The 15,964-nt window shown below is 58.3% G+C and overlaps 1 protein-coding gene across 1 annotated transcript in view; it reads right to left on the bottom strand.

Annotated features, from left to right (window-relative positions):
* Positions 1-2,608: 2,608 nt before the first annotated feature.
* Positions 2,609-15,964, bottom strand: part of LOC102753543 (ras GTPase-activating protein 4) — a gene marked incomplete at its 5' end in the record, with an annotated part of 25,541 nt that continues 12,185 nt past the window's right edge. Inside the window, 16 exons of the mRNA XM_006773426.2 lie at positions 2,609-3,269; positions 3,429-3,493; positions 5,669-5,789; positions 6,746-6,881; positions 7,980-8,117; positions 10,241-10,410; positions 10,620-10,764; positions 11,293-11,430; positions 11,666-11,858; positions 12,119-12,231; positions 12,526-12,590; positions 12,896-13,046; positions 13,297-13,414; positions 14,658-14,749; positions 14,983-15,114; positions 15,698-15,779. Of these exons, the coding sequence (XP_006773489.1) occupies positions 3,148-3,269; positions 3,429-3,493; positions 5,669-5,789; positions 6,746-6,881; positions 7,980-8,117; positions 10,241-10,410; positions 10,620-10,764; positions 11,293-11,430; positions 11,666-11,858; positions 12,119-12,231; positions 12,526-12,590; positions 12,896-13,046; positions 13,297-13,414; positions 14,658-14,749; positions 14,983-15,114; positions 15,698-15,779 (1,981 nt within the window). The remainder of the gene's footprint in view (positions 3,270-3,428; positions 3,494-5,668; positions 5,790-6,745; positions 6,882-7,979; positions 8,118-10,240; positions 10,411-10,619; positions 10,765-11,292; positions 11,431-11,665; positions 11,859-12,118; positions 12,232-12,525; positions 12,591-12,895; positions 13,047-13,296; positions 13,415-14,657; positions 14,750-14,982; positions 15,115-15,697; positions 15,780-15,964) is intronic.

Raw genomic sequence — 15,964 nt, 5'->3', positions numbered from 1 at the left:
TGTCCTCTCTTGGGGAGTTCAGTTCATACTTGACCTTTGATTCCCAAATCAAACGAGATCCTGGGCTCCAGAAGCTGTCAGCCCCCAGGGTCTTCAGAGGCTCAATGTCGGTGCGACCCAAGAGGAGGCCAAGTGACCATCCCCATCTTCTGATAAGATAGGCCTGCCCGGCACCATTGTGAAAGAGGCTGCTGGGACAAGGGGTGTTAAGAAACATTATCCAACCTCAGAAATACGCGAAGGGGGCGTGTTCTGTCAGGGTCATACTGAAGCATTGTTGAACAGGCCTGACCAAGGTCAATATCTAGGGCAGAGAACCTGTGAGGGCTTGCAGACCAAATCAAGCCTGTCACCTGTTTTTGTAAGTAACGTTTTATTGGACTAAGCTAAGCCCATTTGTTTACTCATTGTCTATGGCTACTTTTGTGCTCTGAGAGTAATTGAGACCAAAACTTGCACGCCTGGGTCTTTTCAGAAAGTTGGCCAATCCCTAATCTTGGAGAATGGACTTGGGTTTGACTTTGATATTATTCTGTTAGGACCCAAACACTGAAGTTATTTATGAACTTATATGTTTCTATCCCACAGAGAACATCACGATTTTATTCTAGCATTCTTTTCTCAGAATGCTTACTAATATGTACCTAGCTCCTCAAAATGCTCTATGAGCCAGCTTTGCCGAACACTCATTTCCTCATGTAATAAATCTTCGATACATGTTCGTGCTGTATTTGTGTGAGTCATTTTTTAAATATACGTGAAAACTATACTGTGACAGGAATTTCCAAAAGGAAGGTGGTGAGAATTTGCCCAGATTTCCTACGGGACAGGCCCAGGGGATGAAAAGATGCATGTTCTGTGTTTGCTGGACCCACACAGGGCTTCCCAGGGTGCCTGCCCTGTGCTGGCTGCCAGCTCCCTGGGCTGCAGGCCTCAAGACATCTGGGGGACCTGCCCCAGGCCCTGGGCAAATAACAGGCCTGGCGATCCTGATGGGGCGTGGTGTTGGTGTAGAATCCCTGGGCAGGGTAAAGTGTGATCGCTGGCATTTTCCTGTGTCATGGGCCGACAGGAGTCTCTTCTGTGCCTCTCCTTTTTTTTGAGTGGCTTCAAAAAAGACCATGGTACTGTAGGCAGCTCTGCTCAGAGCTGAGAGGAGACCCTAGGGGTGGGGGTACATGGACGGTGGGGACAGTGCCAGGCATTTATTCATTTTAACTCCCCTTCTGGCTGTGGTGGCCATGTCCATACCAGGATCCACTAAAGGAGAGGGTGGTGGGTGTTGCCGGGAGCTGGATGTATGTGTGCATTTAAAATCCAGAATTCTGCCCTGACCGATTTGGCTCAGTGAATGAAGTGTCGACCTGTGGACTGAGGGGTCCCAGGTTCGATTCCGGTCAGGGGCATGTGCCTTGGTAGCAGGCATATCCCCGGGGGGGGTATGCAGGAGGCAGCTGATTGATGTTTCTCTCTCTCATTGATGTTTCTGGCTCTCTATCTCTCTCCCTCCCTCTGTGAAAAATCGGTAGAATATATTTAAAAAATAAATAAAATCCAGAATTCTACTTGTTGCAGCCCCAACCAGTGCACACCTCTCCCCTTCATCCCCTGCCCTAGGGCTTAGGAGACCCTGGGGTCCATATTTCCCAACCATGACGTCCTTGAAACCAAAGAAGATCCAACAGGCATGAGGATTTGTGTGAGGCACTAAGGAAGTGGCCAGAGAACCAGGTGTTCATGATGGGGCAGGGACAGAGCAAGCTCAGTCACCCCGGGACCCAAGCCTTGGGCCGGGAAGGGAGAAGGGTCACCCAGCCCTGCAAAAAGGCCCATGAGGTCCATAGGCGGTAGCATCACAACCAAGAGGCAATGAACATGCAAGGGGGTGGGTTGGTGGGCTTCTTGGAGGGTCCACTGTCCCCGTCAAGGCTGTGGCCAGGAGAAAAGGTCAACATGGCCCCAAAAGCCACAGGGCAGAGGGAAGGGAGCAGCCCCTGTGCCTTCATGTCCTCTTTGCTTTCTCTACCCGCCCTCAAAGATCCCAGTATGCAGCCTGCCCAATGGCCTGTCGCAGGACCTGCTGGTCACTGCGGACTGCCCCAGCCTAGGACCCACAGGCAAGGCTCTGAGCTTGGCTGGATGGGAGTTTTAGAGAATGTATTGGGAGCTCCTCCCCCTTCCCCATCTGTTAATTATGTTGGAGGTTACTGTGGACCTAGAGCTGGGTCGGGAGGAGGGCAGCGGGGTGATGACCAGAGGGAGCCTTGCTTTGAGGGAAGGGTTGGCTGGAGGAACACTGGCAGGGCCAGGCTACAGGAGTTGGCATTATGAGTCTTCAGGACACTTGGAGCCTGTTGGGGCTGCGGGGAGAGGACGGCGGAGCCAGGGCAGGCTATGTGGCGTGTGGGGGATGGAGGAGTGGAACCCAGGGGCATGGTGGGGACAGCAGCTGGGAGGACAAAGGAGACCCCCTGGGAGGGAGGGAAGCAAGGAAGAAGGGATGGGGCTGCAGAGGCTATTGGGGCTCCAGTCCTTGGCCACCTCCCTGAGCAGCTGTTTGGGTCCCGAGGCCCACTCCTTCCTCTGGCCCCCACATGAGACCCAGAGCCACAGTCACAGCAGGTTTATTGTTGGCGACAGAGCACTGCGACGCTCTCCGGGGGCGCGGCCAGCGGCTGTGAGGAGAGCAGGTGCAGTGGTGGACAAGAGCCAAGTGGGTGCTGAGGTCAAGGCCTGCTCTCCTGGGCTCCGTATTCCCGCCCACCTCTTGGTAAGGAAGTGCCAGTCCCCTTGCCTGTGGACCATCTTAGGAGTAGTTTCTGGCTGGGTCTGCCCTGGGCAGGAGTGGAAGGTCCTTGGAGAGTCTGGGCTAGCGGCGGTGAGAGCTGCAGGGGCTGCAGGGAGCAGCCAGGCCTCTCAGAGGAGCAGGAGCCCCCGGCTCCCCTAGAGACTTCATGTGGGTGATGATGGGCCAAAGCCGTCAGCTTTGGACTCCTGGATCCCCTGGTCCCTGGCTACCAAACTCACCAGCCCAGGAGAGACCCAGGCCCTGCACCCCAAGGAGAGGGACTGGGATGAAGGGCTGAGAGTGCACCAGGGGTGTCCAGGCGCCGGCAGGGGGCTCGGTGAGGGAGTGCAGGCCGGGCCTCACGTCTGTAGCTCCAGGAGGCAGTTGTTGTCTGAGGCCGGGGAGCTGGCGGGGCTGCAGCTGTGCGCCTCCCGGAGGTCCTGCAGCACCTGCAGCAGCTGGGCCAGCGGGTCCTCTGGTGCTGAAGGCAGGTGCAGTTTGAGGGCAGAGCAGGTGGGCCTCGCCTCCCAGTGCTTGTCCCAGAGGTGAGAGGGCCCCCGGAAGTGGGCCTCAGGAGCCCCACTACAGCATCCTGAGTGGGGCTCAAACCACTGAGAGAGTCCAGATGGAAAGGACCTACCTTCACCCGGGCCTGTGAGCGTGGAGCCTGCCCCTGCGCCTGTACTCAGCTCCTGGTGCCTCTCCCTGCGGGAGGACAGAGAGGGCGCTTGTTGCCCTTGCTGGGAAGGCTGGGTGACCCAGGTGGGCCTCCCGAGTCGCAGGGGCTGACTCTTTCAATCTCTGGGCAAGAAACCTGGGCCCAGGTCTTGGCCCCTGGTCACCTCCTGCCTTCCCTCTTCCAGCCTCCTCCCCGGGTTCTCCCCACCCTCCCCACTGTGCAGCCTCGGCAGAAGGCACTTGGGAAACCAAGTTTGACCACGCGCTCCTGTTTTGGAGGGCCCTTGGGAAAAGAGCCCGCTGGGGCCTGAAATTCCTGCAGTATTAACCGGCCATGGAACGAACTAACTGGCACGGAGACAGTAACATCTTAAGCACGTTGCTAACCAGTTGTCCCCAGTCCGGTCAGATCTGATCCTCTGTGCACCTACGTGGAGGGAGGGCGACCGGCCGCAGGGACCCCCTACTTGGAAGTTCCTTATTTGGGAACCCCTGGCTCGGCCCTTAGGACGGTCTCCCCGGTCTATTTTGGGAGAGATGTTTCCCTCGGCCAAGATCTAACAGGCTCTGCCTCCTCCGCAGACACCTGCTCTCCTGCTTCTCTCGGGGCAGTCTCCTTGGCCTTGTCCCATGTGGCCCCCACTGCCCAGAATGCCCTTCCCTGCTTCCCTCTCTACGAGATCCTGCAAGCCTCACAGACCGGCTCAACCGTCACTCCCTCGCCCCTCCTCTCATGTTCTTACTCAAATTGACGGCGGGGCTGAAACGTGAAAGGCACTGTTCTCAGCACTGGCATTAGAGCAGCGAATGCCACAGGCCTGCCCTCAGCAAGCTCAGTGTAACCGAGACATGGAGGACACGAGTAAACACCACATACAGATGGGCTTCATAAGGTGCTAGAGCAGGAGTCCTCAAACTACGGCCCGCGGGCCACATGCAAATACAAATATTGTATTCGTTCCCGTTTTGTTTTGTTTTTTACTTCAAAATAAGATATGTGCAGTGTGCATAGGAACTTGTTTATAGGTTTTTTTAAATCTATAGTCCGGCCCTCCAACGGTCGGAGGGACAGTGAACTGGCCCCCTGTTTAAAAAGTTTGAGGACCCCTGTTCTAGAGTAACAGTGGTCAGGGAAGGCATCTCCAACAGCTGGCGTTTGAGCAGAGGCCCGGACCAGGTGAGGGAATAAGCCATGTGAATACCTGGGGAAGAGCCTTCAGGCAAAGGACACAGCAAGTGCAGAGGCCCACTTGGTTTATGTGTTTAGACATAAAGTGAAATTCAAGTGGAGCCTAGACAATAATGATGATGAAGAGGAGGAGGACGAGGAGGGATGAGAGGCTGTAGGGGATAGTCACAGGAGTGAGGGTCCAGGTGGGTGAAAGCGTTAGGTCTCTGGAGTGTGGAGCTCAGGAACAGAGCGACAGGGTGGTGGCTGCGTCCTCTGGGTGGAGGATGAAGTCGGGGAGCAAGGGGGCCAGATCAGGGGAGGAGAGAAAGCCGGGTCAGAAGGGAGGTGTCTGCCGAGTGATCTGGAGGCCAAGGGGACTGCATTTCACAGGGAAGTGAGTGGGGCTAGTCTGCCAGCATGGGCTTTGAAGGACTCTGAAGAGGTAAATCCTAGAAGACAGAGGAGGAACATGGACAGCCACCCCCTCCAGGCCCAGGTGTGGGAGTGCAGGGCACAGACCTGCCCAGGGAAGCAGTGACACCAGGAAGCACTGCACCCCTTTGAAACACCTCCGTGCCGGACGCTCAGAGATTCTGAGTCATGGCATAGGGCCAGGGCATCCTGTTTTCAAGTTGTTTTTGAAAAGCATCCTGTTTTTTTCTCCACTGGAGCCAGGGTGGAGAACCACTGAATTAACCGAGATGGCCACGGAACTCAGGGAGCTGGCCGAGGACAATTCTGAGCTCTGCGGGCACCACGGGAAGGCTGGACAGATGGGGAGTCTGGTCGACCTGCCCTTGGCGCCTCACCCTAACGTGAGCTGGCCTCATGCTGTAGAGACCCAGGGCAGGGCCCCTCCCCAGGTGTGGCTGCCAAAGCCAAAAGGTGCTGAGCATGAGTAGAAGGGAGGTGACCAGCCACCATGGAGCAGTCCTAAGCCTGAACCCCAGCTCTGCCCCCACCCCGGCACATTTTGGGGTGGCACGAGCTCTCGCATCTGGGGCTCACTGCCCCTGCACAGGCGTCCTCACCGCAGTGCAGCCTCCACGCCCAGCAGGTGCCGGTAGATGAGTTGGGCCTCCAAGTCATGGTCGAGAGGGTCATTCCATTCCTGAAGGGTCACCCGTGACCGGGTCCTATCACAGCCCAGATCTGGGGACGGAGAGAAGGTAGAGTTTCAGGCCGGCATTGTGAGTGCTCCTGTCCAACTTCCTGGCAGTTCAGATGGGAAAACTAGGCCTAGAGAGGGACAGGGACGGACTCAGGGGGCCCCAGGGCAGGCCGGCCTGGGAGCACAGTCTGGAAAGTCTGGCCCAGGGCCTACCCAGGGCTCCCCACACTCCCAGGGCAGTAGCTCCTCTCTCCGGTTCACTCCTGAGCCATGGGGACCTGACTGCAGAGCATGGGAGTTGCCCAGGATACCACTTAGGGAGCTGAACCACTTTCTAGAAGTGCCTGCCTGGAAGCAAGCAGAGAGCATCCTGGGAAGTGATATCATGGTGAGGGAACCAGCAGGGGGTTTGTGCCTTGGGATGAGCTGCCCGACCACTTGCTGGCCTAACCACCTTGACAGAGGCATCTGCCCTCACTACGCCTCGGTTTCCTCCTCCATAAAATGGGGCTTCTGGGCTCTGCCTCATAGTGCCCTGGGGAACCCCACTTCACCGATGACCAGGGTTATCACTGGGATGGGTATAGTCAGAGGCTGCAGGCGAGGCCAACCAGCAAGAGACACCCTTGCAAAGAGCTGCCAGTTTCCACCCGCTGTGCAACCTCAAATCCAGGACTGGGCTTGTGCAGGTGGGTCAGGTTCCAACGGTCTCTAGCCACGCTAAAGTAAAGCTGTTTACATTTAATTAAAATTAAATAAAATTTAAAAGTACTCAAAATTCAGTTCGTTGGCTGCACTGACCACAGCTCAAGTGCTCAATAGCCACCTGTGCTTGAGGTAGATACACACCATTTCCGTCATCACAGACAATTCTAGCAGAAGCTCCTCGGTGCCAGCCCTCTAGTGCCCAAGGCCCAGGGTCCCCACCACCAGCTCCAGTGCCGGCTGCCCGCTGTGGACAGATGCAGCCCCGCAGGGCCCAGGCCTTCACTCCCACCTGTCTTGTCCTTCTGGTGGCAGCAGCTCCACTTGTCCCCGCGGAAGACTCCAGGGTGGTAGGAGCCCAGCAGGCCAGTGTTGTTGATGCTCACCTTCCGCAGTGCAGACAGCCACTGGTTCAGCTCGTTCACGCACTGCAGGGACCGGAAGTGGGGGGCAGGGGGCTGATCAGAGGTCGCCCCCTCCAGGCAGCCCTCCCGCTGGAGCTCCTGTGCCACTCAGGACAACATGCTCCCGCTAGCACACTCAGCAGCTTGGAGTGAATGAGGAAAGACTGCCCTCTCCCAGTGGGCCCAGCCCACGCCTGGCGCCTGGCTTGATGAACAGAGCATGTGCTGGATTTCAGCTGCCACTGGCCCCCATGGCCATGCACTCAGGTAGTCCACAACCTGACAACCATATGCGGTGGCCCTGTTGCCACCACTTTCCCCTGAGGCTCTGCACTCTGACCCAACAGGGTCCCAGAGTGGGCGGGGCCCTAAGGGCCAGGTCTGTGACCACCTAACACCTGCAGGACTGTCACTCCCGGGGAAAGCCAGGCCCCTCCAGCTTCCTGCTTAAGTTCTTCCCCTAGTGCTCCCTCCTTCACCTGTCTCCTCTCAAATGCCAATCAGAGGCCCTCCTGACCACCCTTTATGAAGCAGCACTCCTCCCTGCTGCACCCCCTTGACCCTTCCCTATCTCTCTTAGTCTCCACTGGTTCCCTTCAAGGCACTATTTGCCACTTGCCATTGTAAATATTTATTCTTTATCAGCCTATATTCTTCCCTGGAATGTAAGGTCCGTTAGGCAAGGGCTCTGTTTTGTCTGCTGCCCTATGTCCACCACCTAGAGCAGAGCCTGGAACCTAGCAGGTGCTCAGTAAGAATGGATGGATGAGTTAATCCATGAACAGAAAACACACGAACAGAGAAGGGGATGTGAGAGCATGCACCCAGAGCCACACACATGCATAGACATGGTTGTTATGTGTCGATATGCACATACACAGAAACACAGAGGCACCCACCAACTCAGATACTTGGAAGTACAGTTTCCCACAGATGTGTGCCCTGTGCAACCGGACCTACATGGGGGTGCCTAGGCAGGCCCACGGAGACACACACTGCACTCACATCGCATCTCACATACCTTGCTGTGCCTGATGTGGCTGGGAGATTCATTCATTCCAGCCCACCCAGGGGCCACCCACAGCACCCTTCCCCCAGGGCACCCCCACCCCATGGCCACACCTTGCACTGCAGGTAGGCGGTCTGAGGCCTGCCTGTGTCGTCCGTGTAGATGACCTGCATGACGTGTGAGCTGCCAAAGCTCTTCTCCTCCACCTTTTCTGCTGCCCGGATGTTGGCTAGCTTGATCAGGGCACTTTTCTGGGAAGGGGAGAGGGAGGGAGGCTCAGGGTCTTAGTTGAGGCCATTCCAGTTCCTATCTTTGGGCCTCAGTTTCCGCTTCTGTAGCACCCAGAAGGAGTTGGTGTGCCTCTCTCTCTCCAGGGGCCTGCTCTGTGAGTGTCCTCAGCCGGGACAGAACGCAGACAGATGGGGCCCAAGTGCCCAGCCTCCCAGAGGCTCCCTGCAGTCCGGAGAGGTGTGAATTTTGGAACGTTTCTAGACACCCAGCATTCCCCGGGGCTGGAAGGTCATGCCTGCCATGGACCAGGCCATGTGCCTTTGCAGTTATTAATTTCCCAGCTCACCTTTATTTTCCCAAGCTCTGAGTCATATTCCACCTCCTAACACCCCTCCCACCATCACAGAGTCTAATGAGATACAAAGGGGGCAGAGAAAAGCTCTGGGTGTAGACTATCCACTCCCTGAGACAACTCCAATCGGCTCAAGCTGAATCTATGCCACTACTCCCAGACCCTGCTCTCCTTGCCTCCTGCATACCCTCCCATTAGAAATCACCAGGCCCCACATCACCCACATGACCAGTCCCATGGTCCTTGGGGCAATGCCCACACTCCCAGCCTGGTGTCTAAGCCCCCCCTCCCCCACTGGCTTCAGTGGCAAGCAGAGAGGGCAGTGCCATCCCTTGGGAGGAGTGGGAGGACGTGGGGAGCCCTGGGGACACATGTCTGAGCCGTCTCAGGTTGGGGCCACCGAAAGGACAGAAGGGACAGCCCAGGGGGTGTGGTGCCCAGGCCTGGGAGAGAGGAGTCGGAAGGAGGAAGTGGAGGGTGGCACTGCACAGGGGGATACACAGGATTCGCCCACAGAAAGGCATCTCCAAGGAACAGAAAGGGGCCAGAGTAGGATGAGGGAGGGCCCTGCTGGGTAGCCAGGCTTTGCTGAGGCTACAGAAAGTGTTGAGGGGAGCCAGGGCTGGGCAGTTGCCCAGAGTAAAAAGGGCTAGAAAGTGGGAGGCCTAAGCTGAGGGGTCACCCGAGGGAGCTCCTTCACCCCCTCAGTATTGCCTGGCTGCTCAGGGCTGGTTGGGCACCCCTGGCTGGCCATCCCCAGAGCCTGGCTGACTGGGGTCAGGTTAGCCCGGCAGGGGTCAACAGGCCCACCCAGAAAGTGTACACTAAGCCCCTCTTGGGAGAAAAGTGCGCAAAGGAGGCCAGCCCAGGGGACACAGTGTCTTTAGCAGTATCATTGGTCTAAGTCCATGGTCGGCAAACCGCGGCTCGCGAGCCACATGCGGCTCTTTGGCCCCTTGAGTGTGGCTCTTCCACAAAATACCACATGTGGGCGCGCACATACAGTGCGATTGAAACTTCGTGGCCCATGCGCAGAAGTCGGTATTTTGTGGAAGAGCCTCACTCAAGGGGCCAAAGAGCCACATGTGGCTCGCGAGCCGCAGTTTGCCGAGCCGCAGTTTGCCAACCACTGGTCTAGGTCCTGCTCGGAGCCAGGAGAAAGATCATCTCATTTGATCCTCAGAAACCTGTTAAGGAGGGACCACTATCTCCAATTACAGCCAAGACACCAAGGCCCCGAGAGGCTGAGACACTTCCCCTAGGTACACAGGGCTGAAACCCAGGACTCCCCTTAGCCCCTCTCTGCTTCCCTGCTCTCCCACTGATGCACCTCTCAGCCTCCTACCCCACTGATGCACCTGACCAAGAAGCCAGAACTGGACACCATATCAGCTACCTGCCCCCTTCCCCCTTCACCAAGTGTCTCTCCCCACCCCCCAATATGTTTTTTATTTTAGAGAGAGAGGAAAGGAGAAGGATAGAGAGATAGAAACATCTCCACCATTGATCGGCTGCCTCCTGCATGCCCCCTACTGGGGATTAAGCCCACCACCAGGGCCTGTGCCCTGACTGGGAATCGAACCAGAGACCTCTCGGTTCACGGGTTGATGCCACACCAGCTGGGCTCTCCTAGGTCTTGGGTGATTTTGTAGCTGCCATCAGAAGGCTAGTCCTGCCTGGCTTTCTTCTCTGATCCCAGTGCACCCTGGGATGGGCTCTGAGGAAGGGACAGGTGCTCCAGGGTGACACAACCCCTCAGAGCCCCACCTGCCTGCCTCTCTCCTCACCCACCTTAGAGCTAGGTGTCTTGGCAAAGCTGAGGGCCTCCGTGGTGAGGGAGAAGTAGAGCTTCTTGAAAGAGGAGGACATGAGGGGGCCCTTGCCCTTGGTCCTGTGGATGAAGAGTGGCCCCTCCTTCACTGGCGGCATCTGCAGGCTTAGCGCCCTCTGCAGGTCCAGTTCTGCCAGGCCGGGTGCGTAGGGCAAAAAGTCAGCTCAGTGGGGTGGGTAGCAACAAGGGCTTCCAGAGGCACAGGCAGGGGCGGGCACAGCAACCGTGATTAGCAGCTGTGGCTGCAGCCAGAGGCACAGAGGGAGATGGGGCCACAGGACTGGTGGCAGGTCAGATGCCAACAGGGTACTGTGGGCGGGGCCTCCGAGGAGGGCTCACCTTCCTTCTCCTCGATGTCCACCAGCTTGGTGATGAAGTCCTTCAGCTGGGCCACACCCTGGCGCACCGTGGGCTGCAGCGGCTCCATCCAAGCCTCCTTGGCCCTGGAAGCCGGCGTGTCCATGTTGCCCACATTCTGGATGGCCTGGAGATGACAGCAGGGTCAGGGGCTAAACCACTGACACCACCCCCACACCCCCACCCCGAGTCTGCGCTACGCCCACAATAGAAATGAGGCAGAGTCAGCATAGGCGCTGCTCACAGGCCCACTCCAACCCCCGGGGATCAAGGGTAAACAGATCACTACGTTAGAGACATTTACGGCCTGAGAGTTGATACTACCTACGCCCAACCTATTGCCCTTCCTCTGCCCCACGGGGTATGCCGGCCCCAGCCCAGGGCTGGACAGATAGCCTGAGAGTAAGCAGATAATGGGGTTGAAAGGCCCGGGATTCACCACCAACAGGCTGTGTGGCCCTGGGCAACCTCCCCCTCGCAGGCCTGTTTCCTTACCCATGAGACTGGGTGGCCGTGGAAAAGCTTTGTAAACTGTGCCACGTGAGAGGATCAGCGGCCCAGGCCCAAGGACTCCCTGGAGCCAGTTGGGAACACAGTGCAGTCCGGGCGAGGACCCCCGCTCAGCACCCAGCTGGGCTCCCGCCTGCAGTCTCACCTTGGCCAGCAGCAGCAGAGTGCGGCTGGTGCGGGCGTCCGCGTGTCGCTCCCGCAGGTGGAAGAGCTTGGGTGCCATGATGGCGGGAGAGACGAAGCGCAGGCACAGGAAGCTGGTGACAGCGATGAACGGCACGTTCTGGGGGGTGCGGGAGAGGAAGAGCCGTGGGCTGGACTCCCCCAAGCCTGAGCTCCGGTAGCCCCTTTCCTTTCTGTGCCGTCTCTCCCCATGACCCTGCCTGTCTTCCTGCCCTTGGCTACTAACTCCACCACCGCCACCGCTGCCACCCCTCTCCACTGGGCCTTGGGGCCCCACTGCTCCCCGTTCCCTACCGCTTTCTTCTCTCCCCCAGCCCTGCCTGCAGAGGGCGCACCTCGTGCTGGGCGCTGGGGAAGCGCTCCCGCACGCGCAGGAAGAGCTGGCGGAAGGTGGCGCGGACCACGGCTGGGCAGGCTCGAACGGAGCGACAGAGCGCACTCAGCAGCGCCCCCAGGTGGGCGCTCAGCGTCCTTGCGCTCTGCTGCAGCACCTCAGCCTCAGTCTGTGGGCGGTGCAGCCCAGAGCACCTGCGTGGGCCGAATGCGGACCGTCAGAGAGGGTCGCAGTCCGCATCTGCACACGTAGCAGGCAGGGACTCCCAGAGATACGGGCGCAAGAAGGCCATCAGCGGAGTTAGGGACACAGAGACAACACACGGGCGAGCAGGTAGACGAAAGGTAGATCCAGGCAAAAAGAGTCATAAACATATACTTGCAGACACAGCTGACCTCCATCTCCAACCCCCTACCGCCCCCCCGCCCCCCGGCCAAGAACCTCCCCATCTCACCCTACATCCTTGACCTCCACTTTACTGGGGTCCAGCTCCACATACTTCTTCTCCTCAAACACCCTGTCGATGATGGGGCCCAGGATGCTGTGCAGATACCGCATTCCAACCACCTGGGGGCCACCGAGAGCAGCATTGGTCCCGTCTCTTGGCTACCACCCCTCAGCTGGCCTCCCAGCCACCCTGTGCACCATCTGCCTGTTGTATCCACTCAGGACTGGCCAGGCACGTAAGGAATGCAGCTCAAACTGTTGCTACATGAATGAATGAATGAATGAGAATGAATGAGTGAATCAATGAAGGAAGGAACCACTAACAGAAGCCTTGGATTTAAGTTATGTCTCTTGGCCTCTCTGAACCTTATCTCCTCATCTATAAAACAAAAACAAGATACCATGCAACCTCACCTTCAGAAACGACTCCATGGACTTTGTGGCCAGAGAGTTGCTCCGGAACAGGGTGTTGGCCTCATCTATAATTAGAAATTCCAGGGGGTAGAGGGCTGGGAGAGGAACAACGCTTTGGTGGAGAGGACCCTGGGGTTCTAAGAGGGCCCTTCAGTAAAGAGCCTCCTTGCCATGTCTCAACCCATTGCCTCACCTCTGCCTTTTGCTTTTTCCCTTGCTTCCTAACCGGACCCTTTCCCTCCTAATCAAGTCCATCCACCTCCTACAGGAGGACCTCCAAGATTTCTCCCATCCCAGCATCTCTAGAGTCCCTGGCTCCCTGCTCCACTCTCCACAACACCCTCAGACAGGCCCCTCCCTCTGGCCTCACTGGTGCGACTCAGCTCCAGCTGGAAGAGCAGGTCCAGAAAGCCTTTGGCTAGTCCCTGCCCCAGGAAGAGCTTGAGCAGGTTGGTGGCTACTTCCTGGCGGCACTCAGTGCTGGTCATCTCCTCGATGAGTGGGATCAGCTGTGCTGGGCCCTGCGAGAGGCAGCAAGGAGAGGCGTGGCTGCAGGGTGCATCAGGGAACCCAAACCCTTCACTCCGAGGACCTCAGAGGGGCACAGGGAGGGTGAGGGGTTTTTCCCAAGAGATGGCAGGGGCCCTGGACACCAGCTAGTTCCTTACCATCCTGAGAGCTGGCTCTTGCTCCTCAGTGTGGGCTTAGATGGACAGGAAGGCCAGGCCTCCCATCCCTGGACCCTCCCTCCTTCCCTGGGGGCCCCCTCACCTGGGCGCCCAGCTTCACCTCTCGGCACAGCAGCTGCACCAGGGGCTGGTAGCAGCCAGAGGGCAGCACCGTCTCGTCCCGCAGCCGCACCTCCAGCTGCAAGGAGCCCAGGTTGCCCCTGGAATGGGCAGCATGTGACCTCTCCACCAGGGACCCTGGGCCCACTGCCTCCACCTTCCCTGCTTGGGGCCGGCCTCCCAGTCTTTCTACTGACCCCTCCACCTTTGTTCCCCGCACGGACCCACCTTCCATTCTTTGCCCAAGTGGTTTGCTCTGTTTGGAAAGCCCTGCCTGCCTCTGTGCTCATGGGAATGCCATCTGTCCCCAAGGCCTGGCTGCCTGCCACCTCTAGACCCCCGTGGACTCTGGCTTGACGCACAGGACGTGTTGGGCTCTCCGCTGTAAGCTCCCAGAGAACAGCTCCTCCATGTACACACTTCACACCGGGAGCCAATCCCCAACCTGCACAACACCCTGCCGGGGGCCCCGAGGCTCCAGCAGGTGAGCAACTTGCCACTTAGATCTAACCTCCAAGCTCCCCTCCCACTGAGGGCGCCGACCAGAGCTTCACCGTCTCTGAGGCCCCACTGCCTGCAGCACCGCACAGTTCACAGGGGTGCTGCTCGGCAAGGCCTCGCCTGCCGTAGGCGCCGGAAGACAGAGCTGCCTGGGCGCTGGCTACAGCCGTCTACCCTGCCCTGCCCTGTTGAGGGTGAGGATGGGGGTCTGGGGCCTTCAGCAGAGAGACAAGGCCGCACCATTCAAGGTGGGGGGCGCTGCTGAGCTTCCGTTTCTGGGTTGAGGGGTGGGCAAGGAGCCCAGAGGGCTCCCTAGATAGGGCTGCCAGATTTAGCAAAATAAAAATACCAGACACTCAGTTAAATCTGAAAAATCAGTGTAAGTTTGTTTCAAATAGTTCATGGACATACTTACACTAAAAAATTATTCACTGCTTATCTGAAGTTTGGTCCTAACTGGACGTCTTGTATCATCTTGTGTTTTAGCTGGCCACCTTATTCCCAGAGGATTTGGGGGCAAATCAGAGCCCTGGTGCAGGGACACTGCCTCGGGCTCTGAGGACCTGAACTCTATCTAGCCTGAGGTCTGCAGAGAAACTCTTAAAGGGAAAGGGTCTGAGGGCTTGTTCCCGAAACGGCAGGAAGTGGGAGACCTGTCCTGCCTCGGAGCTCAGAGGACTGAGCCCAGGACTGAGGGAAGGATGGGGTGGGTACGAGCTAAAAGAAACCTGGGGCTGCATCACCTACCCCGGCCCGGCCCACCTGCCTGCCTGCAGGAGCCCACGCTCAGCTGCCCCCAGGCCCAAAGCCCCCCATCCCAGCCACCAAGTCCCAGAAACTCACTCTTCCCTCCGCCTCTTGGGCAGGTCGGGCTGCAGCTGGAACCAGCCCTCCTCCTGCTGGGCCGCCCACAGTCTCTGGACGTTGACCACAACCTGGGGGCAGGGCAGAGATAGGGCAGGTCCACACTGGCGCCAGGCAAGTCTCTCTCGCCAACTACTGTACTTTCGGAGGGTCCCTGAGCACCAGGGAGAGTTGGGGACAGGTAGCTGCTGGTTCCGGGGCGTCCCAGGTCTCCCGAGGGCCCTCTCTGGGAGGCTGGAGGGATGGGTGGCTGGGAGGACAGGTGCTGAAGGTGGCAGGTACAGCCTGGAGGGGCGGTGCTCACCTTGCCCAGGAAGTCATTGCGGCTGACAAGGTCCCAATCCCAGGCCTCCACGCACAGTGCCTCTGTGGCCCCCTCCTCCAACTCAAACTCAAATGTCTCGTTCCAGCGTGGGTAGCATGATTTCTTCACAATCTGCCCAGAAAGTAGGGGGCTGACTCCATGAGCTCCCCAGACCCAGCCAAGGGCAGAGCCACCCCAAACAGCTCCCCTGGGTTCCCCGCAGGGACCCTTTCCCAGCAGGGTCTAGGCAGAGGCCCTGCAATAGCAGTGGTAAACACTTCCTGTCCAAGCCCCCACCCATTTCTCAAGTGGGGAAACTGAGGCCTGGAATTAGGCACTTGTCCAAGGCCACTCTACAAAAAAGTACGAGATTGCATGGAAAAGCCGGGTCTTCACATCCTCCCCTGCAGGGCTGAGCCCACCCCCTGGCGGTTCCCGGAGGTGAAGATGGCACTGGAGGCAGCTGTTGGCTTTGCCGCTTGTCTGGGTCTGGCCTGGCCAGGAGTGAAACACGGCTGAGGCCACAGGGGTTGGTGCCAGAAAGGCCAGGACCCGTTATGTGTCCTCAGAGAGGTCACCCTGCTTTTCTGAACCTCCTCTGTAAGAGGGCAGCCCTAGCCTCACCTCCCAGGTGATGGTGAGCAGGTGAGGCAGCGAGGGGCATGGGTGGGGCCCTCAGCCTCCCTACCCCCGCCCCAGCCCACAGGCTCCTCACCGAGGTCTCCTGTGTCCGGCCATTGTAGCGCACACGGACAAAGGGGTCAGATGCACCATTCCGGTCCTTGGGGGCTAGGTCCCTGGGGAGGGGGGGAGCGAAGCATCCACTGTCACTCAGCTGCCCCGGCTGTGGGGTAACCACACCAGGCTGGGAAGGCCTGAGCTCACCCTGCCCCTGGCCAGCTGGGTGACTGTGAGCAGCATCCCTCCCTTTTCTGGACCCTAATTCCCATAGCGATCACCACATGGGCCCCCACACCAGGCT

This window comes from Myotis davidii, unplaced genomic scaffold, assembly GCF_000327345.1.
Source record: "Myotis davidii unplaced genomic scaffold, ASM32734v1 scaffold726, whole genome shotgun sequence".
NCBI lineage: Eukaryota > Metazoa > Chordata > Mammalia > Chiroptera > Vespertilionidae > Myotis > Myotis davidii.
Note: the sequence above shows the minus strand (reverse complement) of the source record. Positions and strands in the feature narration are given on the sequence as shown.